General features: G+C 40.9%; 1 protein-coding gene across 4 annotated transcripts in view; it reads right to left on the bottom strand.

Moving 5' to 3' along the window:
• Positions 1-10691, bottom strand: part of rap1gapb (RAP1 GTPase activating protein b) — a 98807-nt gene extending 88116 nt beyond the window's left edge. For all 4 annotated transcript variants that reach the window (XM_069679053.1, XM_069679052.1, XM_069679054.1 and 1 more), the window contains exon 1: positions 10639-10691. In XM_069679053.1, the coding sequence (XP_069535154.1) occupies positions 10639-10682 (44 nt within the window). In that variant the 5' untranslated portion in view covers positions 10683-10691. The remainder of the gene's footprint in view (positions 1-10638) is intronic.
• Positions 10692-12506: the final 1815 nt, after the last annotated feature.

Here is a 12506-nt window from a genome sequence, read left to right as displayed (position 1 = left end):
TGGAGATGATGCTGATGTTGTCTCTGATATGTCTTGTAGCACACGAAGAACACCACATGGAGATGTTTACAAGGTTAAACACTTGATTTTCACTGGAGGGGGGCTTTTAAACAAACTCTTAGGAATATTGAGTGTATTTTGTAGACTATTTTTTCTTTCACTTCATTCTCTGCATTTTGTACTGTACCGTTCCATTTTTTAAACAACATTAACAAACAAACTTGAACATGGTTGCATTACCTCCGACACTCTCCATTTTACATCAGTTAACAATTGGAATTATAATAGGAGCATTAAATATGACATGTATGATTAAGTATGATTATTTGTGATTTATGCATGACAATATTATTTTAATGAGCATCTCAAGTAACCCCTTCACTACTCTGAAGTACTTATCAGGGTGCATGTACCCCCATTTGAGAAGAAGAGGTCTAATGAAAGATTCTATCGAGGTGCATTCAGGGAAATAAAGGATCCGATGTTTCTGCTGATGCTGCGTCTGATATCTCAGCCTCTGATGTCTTCATTTCTCCCCACAAACATTACATCAGTGCAATGATACACTGGTGGAATGCCCCTTAGAGTTACTCTTTAGGGAGCAGTGGGTAAATATTCATTAGCATGCCAACACCACTGGGCGTGAGGACAGAGCTGAGAGGTCAAACCAGGGCTGTTGTCTTGTCTGTGTATCTGTGTGTCTGTCCTCACGCTGATGTCTCTGTTGCTGCCAGCTCCGTGGCTCACTGGCCTGTTACTATCTGTAGCTCTTTATTGCTCCTCCCTCCTCCTGTTTTTCCTCCTCTTTCAGCCCTTGTGCCTGTTATAAAAATATTGGATAAAGTTGTATGGGAGAGGATGGATGATGTAAGAAATTGAAACAGTATCTCTGCAGTGTTTCTGACATCAAACATGTTATTGCATGAACCTTTCGGGTGCACATTCCCAGCACTTGTTTCTGTCATTAAACACAACTCACCTTTGTGAATGACAATAAAATGCATCTGGAGTGCAAACAGTGACATTACGTGTGCTGCTGCTGATGGCTCTGCTCTTTCAATGTTTGTTTATAGTGTTGAGAATGGAAATATGAGTTTGGCAGTCGGCGATACGCTTGGTGATTATCCCCCTGCTGACACAGGCAACACACTGTTTATGTGTTAACAGACGGGAGCGAGAAACAGGCCGACACATAAACAGCTACACCTCCATTTACTGCGAGGACACAAGACACTCACGCAAGCACACACAAATAGGTGGAAGGTAACAAAACAGGCGTGGGCTTTTATGAGAACATGAGTGTGAGCTTTTCAGTGGAAATTTGATGTGTTATCAAAAACTGAGAAGTAACTGCTCAAAAGGCATAAAAGCAGGACATTAAATCTCTGGCTCGAAAGAGCAAAAATTCTTACACAATATCAAAGCTGAGAGTCTCATTTAGCCTGCACAAAAATCTGACAGAACATAAACCTTCAGAACTTTCAGTAAAACCTAAAAGGCCAGCTCATTTTGCTGTGTGGGCGTGGCCGGTCATATTTTGATTGACACCTGCCTTGCTCTGGCAAAGCACATGGCACATGTGTCATGAGCATTGTGCAGCCCTAAATAGTAGAAGATATATTTTGTCAGTGAATGGTGAGTTACACAATGCTTTGCTAACCATATCATAGTTAGCATACATATGAAACGTTAGCTGGGATGCTATTTGTTCTTAAAGCTAAAAATGCAATGCTTGACAGACAGGCTGACAGAGGGATGTACTTTATCCCAAACTGGGAAATTATAGCGTTACAGCAGCAGGTTATCAAAAGAATAATATTAATCTAAAATATATACTAACATATATATAAATATAAACATATCTGAAAAGTAAACCCTCTCAAGTAAATCTAAAAAATAAAACTAACATATGACTTATGTAAACAAACATTACAGAGAGGTAGAGGTGTTAATGTACCATACAGTCTTCACAGTTTTAAATGTGCCATTACAGTGTTCAGGGATGTTAATGTGCACATACACTGATGAAGTGACCCTTATGGCCCTGCACTGTTAGCAAGTGCCTTAGTATTACTTTGGAGCCAAAGATCCTCCGGCGACGCTCGACTACTGCTGGCCAAAATAGATCAGCAGCGGCGCACAATAAACAACTGCAGCCAGAAACAGACAAACTCAACAACTGCAGCTGCTACAAGAATCAGAGGAGGAAGCAGAAGTCAATCTGGTCACTGAATGGTGAGATACAAAAATGCTTTGCTATCCATATCATAGTGAGCAGTTAGCATGCTATGAACCGTTCGCTAATATGCTATTTCTTCTCAACACGATGAGTGCAAAGCTAAACGATGTCTCTGTACTGTTAGCTATTGTAACAGTATTGCCTAGCAAACCTCCCTCCAGCAATGTTTAACACCAACAGCCGAAAACATATCATTAACAGCCCAACCATAGCCATTCAACATTAAAGGCGGTCAGCAAGCAGCTGTCACTATGTGGCCTGTTGACGGCGCTAACGCTAGGTGTAAATAGCTGCTGTGATTGGATCGTGGAATTAATAGCGCAAAGAATATCAGGAGCATTCGATCATAACAATGCCCACTTCAAACCTAATATCAGGAAAGTTCAAATTTGGATACTACTTTGTAATACTGTTCAGATGCTAACTTATAAGATCCCAACTCATAAGGCTAATGTGGATTTGGTTTCCAGTGGCTTTAACGGCCTCTCTTTAGATTCAACTTGTCCGTGTGTTCTTACAAGCAGCTTCATGATCTCCCTGATTATAAGATCATGTGATTTAAAATGAGCTGAGGTAACCTCAGTGAGGAGCGTATTAGCAATTAATTCGTCTGTTATATCACCATGGATTTCTCTTCAGCCGAGACACACGAACATGCACATAAACCACAGCGTGCTTTTCTTCTCCACCAGAAAAGAGACAATCGAAAACAGATTCATTCAGACAGAAGGCTCTGTGAATGATGTTAAATGTGAGAAATCAATGCGAGATGGAGCTAAGTGTATTCATCAAGCTTTCTTTGAGAGGAAGGACAACGAAGCGTTACCATTCAGAACCAGATTGTCAAGAGCACTTCTATAATTATCCCACATCATATCTTCCCCTGCTAGACTCAATAAACAAGCTCTGCTATAAGCTGTGCGGTAAATCTGTGCATGGTGCAGAGCAGAAGCAGTGAAGTCACATTCGTCTGAAACTGTTACTTCAATGTACAGTTTCTTCTTTTTGCAGACACTCTCATGCCAGCCGGTTTGAGCAGTATGTGGATCTACAGAGATGGCAGTGAACCAGAATCTCTCCAGCTAATTTAATTTTAGATGCCATCAAACTTTTTAGCATAATTTGACTAAAATGAAGTGACAGGCAAACCCTTCAGGGCGAAAAAGCTGCATTTGGCTGGTTGCGGGGAAAAGATGCAGCTCTGCACGCCCTAATAATCCAAACAGTAAAACTTGTGAATATAGCTGAACATACACGTCAACAGAGTATTTCATTAGTATGATACCTGGAATGAACATTAACTGAAAGAAAGATGCGTAAAAACTGTTGTTATGGAGGAAAGAATGGCAGAGACTTCAAAATAAAGGTTTTGTTATATTACGTAATCAGACTGGGGCGACTGGGGCTTAGTGGTGGAGTCGTCTCTTAATCGAAAGGTTGGTGGTTTGATCCCTGACTGCTACAGTCTACATGTCGAAGTGTCCTTGAGCAAGACACTGAACCCAAAATTGCTCCCAAAGGCATAGCCATCAGGTATTTGTGTGGGAGGTTAGCTGATTGGAAAATGGCACTAACACAGAGCTAGAAAAGCGCTACATAAGTGTAGTCCATTTACTGTGCAAAGAGCTTAATTTGATCATCACAGATGTATGTTGTTTTGTCCCAAAGGCAAAAGATAATTTTGTTATCAGATCTAAATTTTATGATGTTGTGATGTTGACTTCATTTTATAAATACTAAATGGCGTACATATCAAAGCTGTTTAAGCCTTCGTCAGTTTTATAAAAGGTGCCAAACATTTGTTCAAAATTTGTTACCATCTTTAGACGTGCTATTACCAGCCCTTGGCGCTCATCTAATCCCAATAAGACAAAGACCCCAAATAAACTTCATCAGGTGGACGTATCATAGAAGACAAAGAGTGAGACAGTGTTCTGATGTGTCACTCAGACTTCTCAAAGCTAAAATATAGTCCTGTAAGTAAAATGACTTGCATGGACTTTGCTGTGCCGGGCATTACTCTGACGGTGTTAATTCCTCTAATGTTACAGTGCAGACTTAAAGCAGTATGGTGGCTGTGGCTGAAGAATGGGACTCAGTTTAGATCCTAATAAGCAGGCACCACGCGTGGAACCCCTGTCATCATTGCATGAATGGGTGACTGTTGACGTCTTGTGTTTTGAGTGGTTTGAAGAGTAGACGGATATTATATAAGTGCAGTCTATTCACCCTTAAATGGGAGAGAAAAGAAAGGGCACCCATCAACAGAAAAGGAAAGAAGTTAAAGCAGCTTGTTTTCTTAGATTCCTTCAGTGATGACAACATGCTTCTGTATTTGTACCGTTTAATGTGCTTTCTTCACAGTGGGTTTGAAGTGGGCATCCATAAAATCCCGATGTAACAGATTAAGACCCATAAATAAAACTCTGACTGTTTTCTGAACTTTATGTTCCTTGTTGAGTCTTGGACAAATAGTGAAGTTTTCTGGGTTGGAAAACATCTTTGAGGAAATGCAGATCAGAATCGATTTGATGAAAAGATTTATCTGCAGACTTTAATCAATAATGGATTCATCATTTGGTCCATGAAACAGCAAAAAACATGACAAATAGCCATCACAGCTTCCCAGATATAGACGATGTTATCAAATGCCTTGTTTGGTCTGACCAACAGTCCCAATCCCAAAATTCTTCACGTTATAGTGATACAAATCTGGGAATATCAGCATTTAAGAAGCTGGAACCACTCGATGTTTACATGTTCCCCTTTAAAAAGACTAAATCAGAACAGTTGCTGATTCATATTCTGCTGACCAACTGACTGGACTCATCTTTGCGGCTCTAATGCAGAAGTCTACCACCACCTCGTATGAATCAGAGCTATGAAAAACTAAATACATACAGGCTGACAGCTAAAAGAGCCGGAGAGTAAAGGTGTACTGGGCGCACAATCACACCATCCTCCTCCTCAACACACCAACAGGTAGGCACAATACCTGCAAGGCAAACTGAAATAGAGTAGTGAGTTATGTGCACAATCCTATAATCCTTCACTTGGCTGAACAGTTGCCAGTTGTCTTCAGGCTTTACTCACCAGCAGGGGACCAGCAAGCTGTATTATTGAGTCTGTGAAACCACCAGAATCATGGACTACTTCTTCTAAATATTCAGTTTACTATTATACTAGCTCAAAATAAGCAGGTCACGCTCATCAAACATGGCCTTTAAGCTAGTGCACGGGCACGGACCTCGCCTGCTGGTCCCTATGGTTTATGGGTCTAAACATAAGAGAGAGGTTAACTGTATTCCAACGTAAATCAATGTTAAATAGCTGTTCTCCCACACAGACCTCAATCGTCCATTGTTTTCTAATTGTTTTGCCTGTTACACATAATTGCCTGCTTTGAATTTACCTATCCTACAAAAGGAAATGTCACATCAACAATGAAACACAGGAAACAATTTCCAGTTGTGTTTTTTTGAGCATTGTGTTCACAGCCAAGTAATCACCTGCTACCGGCTATTTCCATTTAATTGTATCCAGAAATTATGCAGCGACAAATTACTTCTTCAAGGACAGATCCTTTAACAAATATAGACGAGTATTTTGATGGTTCAGGTCTGGACTCCATCCATTTCACTTTCAGGATGCTTTTCCCCGTGATTCATTAGGCATTAATTTCCCCAGGGACGCTCCTTTTCACCAGCGAGCTTTTAAACAACAGGGACGCATTGTGTTGACAACTACAAACTAACCAAATCCGTTAGGCACAATAAAAAGAAAAAAGTGAAAAGCTAATTTCTTTTTCTTCAAACAAACATGTTAATTCATCTCAAACAGCTGCGTGCTTTCAAAGAATCCTGAGGCGATGGTAATTTAGAGATTTGAGGAAGAGGTCTGTGACTGGAAGGGTTTTGGATTAGATTGTCGATGGAGGGGAAAAATTGGAGCAACGTAAATGAATATGGAACACAATCCCTCAAAAGGCAAGCTACTTAACTATCAATCTGTTCCACTCCAGCTTCTTTGGGGACAATTCTAGAAGTCTAAAAAAACTGCTTAGCCAAGACAGCCTGGAAACCAGACAAAACAAGCTCATGTTTTACCTACATTGGTGGATGCATCTGGTCCCCCTTTCCAACCAACTAGGCCCTTTTTGGCTAATCACAACCGTTTTGCTAGCATGGGATGGGTTTCATATGATGGCCATACAGAGCACTCCTTTTGTGAACAACCAACATGGCTGCTCCTGATGATGTGGACGTTGTGATTCTGCAATCGTGTCAGTACTTTGCAAACTGAATGCAAGTTCATGTTAGCTAAAAATGGGAAATGTTGTCTACTTATTTTTGTCATGCAAAACGTCTGATGCCATATGAAATGGATGTAGGCACTAGCTAACTAGCCTATAGCAACCGACAGGATGTGTCATGGTTGGTTGTCCAGAGCCATTTTGGTCTGCACCATTAGATAATGCCTCTTGGAAATTGTAAACAAACTAAAAGGTTCGAGACTAATTTGCATTAGTGACTTGATCTGGCGATATATCAAAATATAAAACCAAGATTGACTTGGAGAAAATCATCCCCTCATTTTCCTGAAGGTGTCTGGTAGAGTTTGAGGATCAGGACCACATCTCAAGTGTGCTTCTTCCTGCATTCCTATAAATACTATATAATGAGATATAAATCCTCTTGTCCTCTTTTGCTGTCCAATTCTTTGGCCCCGAGTCTTTATCTTTCTTCCTGTTCCTCCTGCTCTCCCTATGGTCTAGAGGGGTCTGTGTTTTCATGGTGTTACGGCTGAAGCGTCCCCACAATACGAAAGGCAAGCTTAATGACCCCTGACAAGTCCAAGCCTTACACAACAACCTTCTTCATTAATACAATTTCCAGATGCAACTTGTAGATAGAGTTGCTTGCTAGTGAACTGCTCTCTTTTAAAATGTAAACTGTACTTTAATAAATGTAACTGGTGAAAATAGGTTTCAGTAGCAGGGACATATCTCAAGCAAAGTTCTGCAAGCACCTTTCGAGCCAGGTTATACCTGGTCAACCCGTTCTTTTCTGTCAGTTTTCTCAATTTAGCCTCCCTTACCCAGTTCCTCATCCATTTTAATTCCCTACCTCATGCCTCACTCAGCCCAAGGGGATTCAAACTGATTCACCTTTGTTTCCTTCCTGTTTCCCCTCTTTTTAAACTCGTGTCTACCCTACCGATCGTTCCTTTTCCTGAGACTGTAATTGGCTTGATTGACTCAACTCCAGAGTCTCCACCTTTCTTGGCCATCAATATATCCATCCCAGAAAGGCCTGAATGGACGCCCACCTCCCCTCCGTCCATCCCCTTCCCAACATCCACTCATCTGTCCTGCACATCCAATACTTCCTCATTCATTAAACCATTTACATCACATTGTTGTGAGTTGGTCCTTGCTAATGAATAAATAAATCAATACATCGTCAAGAAACCTTTCACAATTACTGCTCCAAACACACAGATAGATTGTTCATTGGCTGAATTCATTGGTTCCTGTGAAAGGTAGGGACGCAGCTGATCCAACGTTTTCTCTCCTCACCAAATTACTCGATTAAAGTCTGTGATGAACACGCAAAACTAGTGCTCTGAGTGACGTCGTACAAAGATAGCTAATGTCTGCTTGAGGTGGCAGCTTGGAGCAAAGGATGGGTCAAACAACGCAGACACGACGCAAACAAAGTCGGGTGCTTTAGTCTACCATTTATTACAACTTTTATAAAAACAAATATAATCAACAGTGTGGGCAAAAGCTATAAATAATTCCCAAATCGCACTGCGGCCGGATAAAAATCCCTTCATGTTCAAGTTCAAGCTTAGAAACAAACACTAAAAACTAGAACATCTAAGCACCTACAGTAAACAACCAGCAATTTGCGTTGTGTTAGACCCCCCCACACACTTAAGTACCCTTGATGGGATAATAAAAGAAGTGATTGTGGATTACACAGCCTCAATGGCCCTTGTTGAAACTCAATTCCAAGCTCACACACGTATCAATGATGTCTAGCCCACTGGGTTTTATTTCTGGAGGAACTACTTCCAAGTACTTCCAATTAAAAAGAGTCATTAGTTGACCTGGATCATCTGACACCCAGCTGTCGAGTCAATGTTTACAGGTTATCAGTGTCCAAATGCCGACAACGCACAGGGTTTTTATGTCTCTGGGCGTTTGATAGAGAGAATTGTGACACAACTAGATTGTCTCAATTGCCTCAACCAGTCAATCCTTTCCTTTAAAGATACTATGGCCTAGAGAATCACCTACGCAAAGACTTGGCAAAATACAACCTTGAACTAGTTTTAGACAAAGAATTGTAAAAATAAAATGTACCTTTCCTAGCAGCTGAGATCACAGTGGGGGTTTGACGATTTCACAGGTTTTTTTTACTACTTTCCTGGAATCTCATTGCACATTTTAGTACCAAAGCAGTCGTTGCTCTTCCAAAAATGTTGTATTCCTTGCACTACATCACATTTCCTTGTCTATTATTGGTATGTGGTATCTGCCTGTGCACTCAGGAAAGCTTTCTACTCCCATCAAAGAAATGTCAGTTTGAGCCTCATGAGTGTTTACTATGCAGACTTGGCAGAACCCACGAGCAGGAAACACAATAGTAAAAGTAATTTCATTGCCTCATGAATTCTCATGCACAGCGTGGCTGAGCGGCTCACTGCTCATAAATCAAAGAGTTGCCATATCTCAAAGACTCACATTCTGACTGCTGGAAAATCATCACTCACATACATGCGAGGCTGTGACTACACAAAGTGGCATCCTTCCTCTTTGACACGCGTCTTTTAATCATGCTGATAAGATATTTCACTTATTCACTGCCACAAAAGCAAAGAGGCAGCCAAGCGCTCATTGTCACTTCCCTTGCAGTGAAATACACCACCTAAATAAGCCTTTAATTGAATCCGTTATCGCACAATAACTCCATATTACTAGCATTTAATTGCCTTTTTGACACCGTGCATTTGTTGATGATGAACTTCCAGTGCTGTGGTTTTAATGTGTTTGTTTTTCCCAAAAGATATTACGAAAGAAAATGCGGCACTCCAGAGGAAATGAAAAAAGTTCCCGAATGTTTCGCTCATTTGTGGAAAACTTGATACACTAATGGACAAACGGATTCCTTCAAACTACCAATGGTTTTACACATTATAGAGTTTATAAAACTCAAATTAAGGGTTGGCAAAAGAACACACACTATTTATTAAGTACTTACTAAGTAGAAGAACAAACATACAAAATAGAAGTACTGATTCTACTTCTTATCATGGAATTTTACTGGGATGTACTCAGTGTCCCTCTGAAGGACATTTCTACTGTCTGTTTCTGTGCAAAGCTAACTGAATCTCATGTCAAATTTGGGAAACCATTAAACATACTGTAGATCATTCTAGCTTTGAATATATTTTAAAAAAACAATATGCTGAAAATGATGAGCCTAAAATGTTCCCGAATACGTAAATTAGTTGGAGCTCTGATATCGTCTGCAATACTGGCTGGTTCGTTTTCATCCATGTCGCTTAAAGTTGTCATCAACATCAGATTCTCGAGACGCCTCTTCTCTGCAGTCGAGATATCCTCTGGTCAGTTTCGGCTTTACATGTCTTATACGTTGTTTTCATCGTATTACGTCCATCACTTATGATACGCACCGATGAATACGCACCGATGGATACGCCAAGGAATCATCTTTAGTATGTGTTATTGTGTCATCCATTTCAATTGGATTTGGCCTTGATGTTTAGAAGGCGGTGCAATCAACAGAAAAAAATAGTCGATCATTTCCATCAAATGCATGAAAGCTAAGGTAACGAGCCAGTTTTGAAAATGTAAGGAGTACAACAAACAGTAAAGTAAAGACGCAGATTGCAGAGGTAACAAAGTATTTGTACTTCGCATTACTTCTCACCTCTGCCTACGTTTGGGTAATTTTGCTGACTAGTCTAAACTTCTCATCTGGCGACTTTTGAAAAGTCCTTAAAGCCCAACGCCAACACAAAACAAGCCAGCGCAGGTCACCACGACCGAGACAGTAAATCTTCTTAACATCTTCTCTTTTGGCTTCACGCATTAATGTACTGATCTATTATCCCGGCAGCCATTCACTTTTAATGGTCAAAGCTGTAAATTAGGAGGGAACAGTGCTGACAGTCGATGACCTTGTCAGAGAAATCCCGTCTTGCAGTGGTCGAACAGGTGCAGTGAAAGTCCCCGAGTAGTCTCACACCTCCCTCTCACTACTGCTCTGTGACAGATGCAACAGGTACACTAACACCGACACATACAAAAAGCTGACGAGCTCTGAAAACACTGTACAGGCAAACAGATTAATTCTCTAAAATCTTACCCTCCATAAGCTCCAAATGTGAAAGCCCTTTTCCTCTGAGGCATCCTGCTGAAGGGCTGATGAGGCGTTGCAGGAATCAGAGCAGGTTTCAACACGAGGCTAAAGAATAACAGTCATACCCTCCTCCTTTTCCTACCTCTCTTTGTTCCTCCTTTCTATACCTCTTACTCTTCTCTCCTCCCTCCTTGTTTCAGCCCTCATCGAGTGTGTGTGTGTGTTCTGTCTCAGAGTGTTTTATGTGTGCACACATGGCGGCCCTCCCTCCTCATGTCTCCTCTTCGCTCTCAGACTAAGTAGCTCCTCTCTGCCAGATTGAGAGTAAAGGTGCGTCCAGCTGTCCTGCTGGACACAAACAGGACCATTTCCAATGCAAGGTCTTCCTCATTTCGAGCAGGAAGAAGGCACAAATTACTTAAATTTCCTGCTTGTGTCCTACCAATGCTACTTCCCCTACAAGCACAACTCTCCCAAACCGTTCTCATGATGTGAATCTCAAGTGCTCTTAGCTCAAGAACGGGTCCAGTGGGAAATAGGTATGTAGAAATGAAGATGTAACAATATACTTCTAGGTGAGAGCGAGAGAGGATTTATTTTCCGCTATCGAGCTTTGATAATAAAAGCCTTTTTTAGCTCTGCAGCTAACAGATATGTTCATTATTGATTTATCTGCCAGTTTCTTTCCAGTTTGTTTCATTTCCCAAAACTCAAATTTAGAAGGAATGCTCACATTTCGTCACTCAAATCTCTGCCCTTTTGTTTTTGTTTAACTCTATTAACATACTCGGAGCAATGCAGGAGCAACAGCATGGCGGGCTAAACTGTACATACTAAGTCATTTAATGTCTCTTTTTCATCATGAGTCAAAATATTTGCAGAGGTCTCCTCCTCTCCAAAACAAACTGACAAAGAGATTAAAACCGGTAAAAAAAAGTTTTATGTAAAATCTGTCTTTCTCTGAGGCCATGTCTACACGTACACGGGTATTTTTCAAACAGTTTTCCCTTCCGTTAAAAAAACTCCAGAAGCACAGTTATTTTAAAAAATCCCCGTCCAAGCACAAACACAAAAACACAACAGAAACGTTGTCATGAGAACGCCACAGCAACAAGCAGCGATATAACTTAGTCAGGCAAAGAAGAAAAAGAAGTGTGAAAAAATCTATCGCCGGAAGACTAGCTGGTGGGCTGCAATGGTGCATCTAGGAAGGGGGAGGGTATATATCAATATAGTGGACGAGTAACTGCACATGTAAACATGTAAAAAGTCCTGTTAGCAAGGTTGTCACTGTTTTTGTCACGTCCATCATTTAGCAAGTCATTTGTGAGGCCTCACGAAGGAGATAACGGCGCACAGCCTGACGTCACGAGCCAGAAACACCATTTACCCCTTCTACACGTCTCCGTGGCAACGGACTTTCCAAAAGTCTTCACCCTGGCTGGAGTTTTACAAAAGGTCCGTTTCCAGTGACCTAAAACAGTGGTTGTGTGTGGACAAATGGCCAAAACACAGAGAAAAAGTTACGTTTTGAAAAATTCCCGTGTAGCCTACATGTAGACATGGCCTGAAGCTCTTTACCGGACAGAGGAGTCAGGAGACTTGAGCTAAGCTGCTGCTAGCTTGTTTTAACATGCTAGGATTGTATTTAGGTTAGGATTCCTTTAGCGTCATTATTTACAAGGTTTCTAACCAGAGCCAGATTATCAGCAGAGGTCTCCTCCACTACAAAACAAACTGAAACAGGTAAAAAAACTGAATGTAAAATCAGTCTTTCTCTGAAGCTCTTTAACAGACAGAGAAGTCAGGAGGAGTGAGCTAAGCTGCTGCTAGCTTGTTTTAACATGCTAGGATTGTGTTGAAGTTAGGATTCC

This window comes from Semicossyphus pulcher, unplaced genomic scaffold, assembly GCF_022749685.1.
Source record: "Semicossyphus pulcher isolate SPU_LCO1_2020_fin unplaced genomic scaffold, fSemPul1.0.p SCAF_3, whole genome shotgun sequence".
In the NCBI taxonomy this organism is placed as follows: Eukaryota; Metazoa; Chordata; class Actinopteri; order Labriformes; family Labridae; genus Semicossyphus; species Semicossyphus pulcher.
The sequence above is the reverse complement of the archived record's forward strand: the minus strand, read 5'-3'. Positions and strand labels throughout refer to the sequence as shown.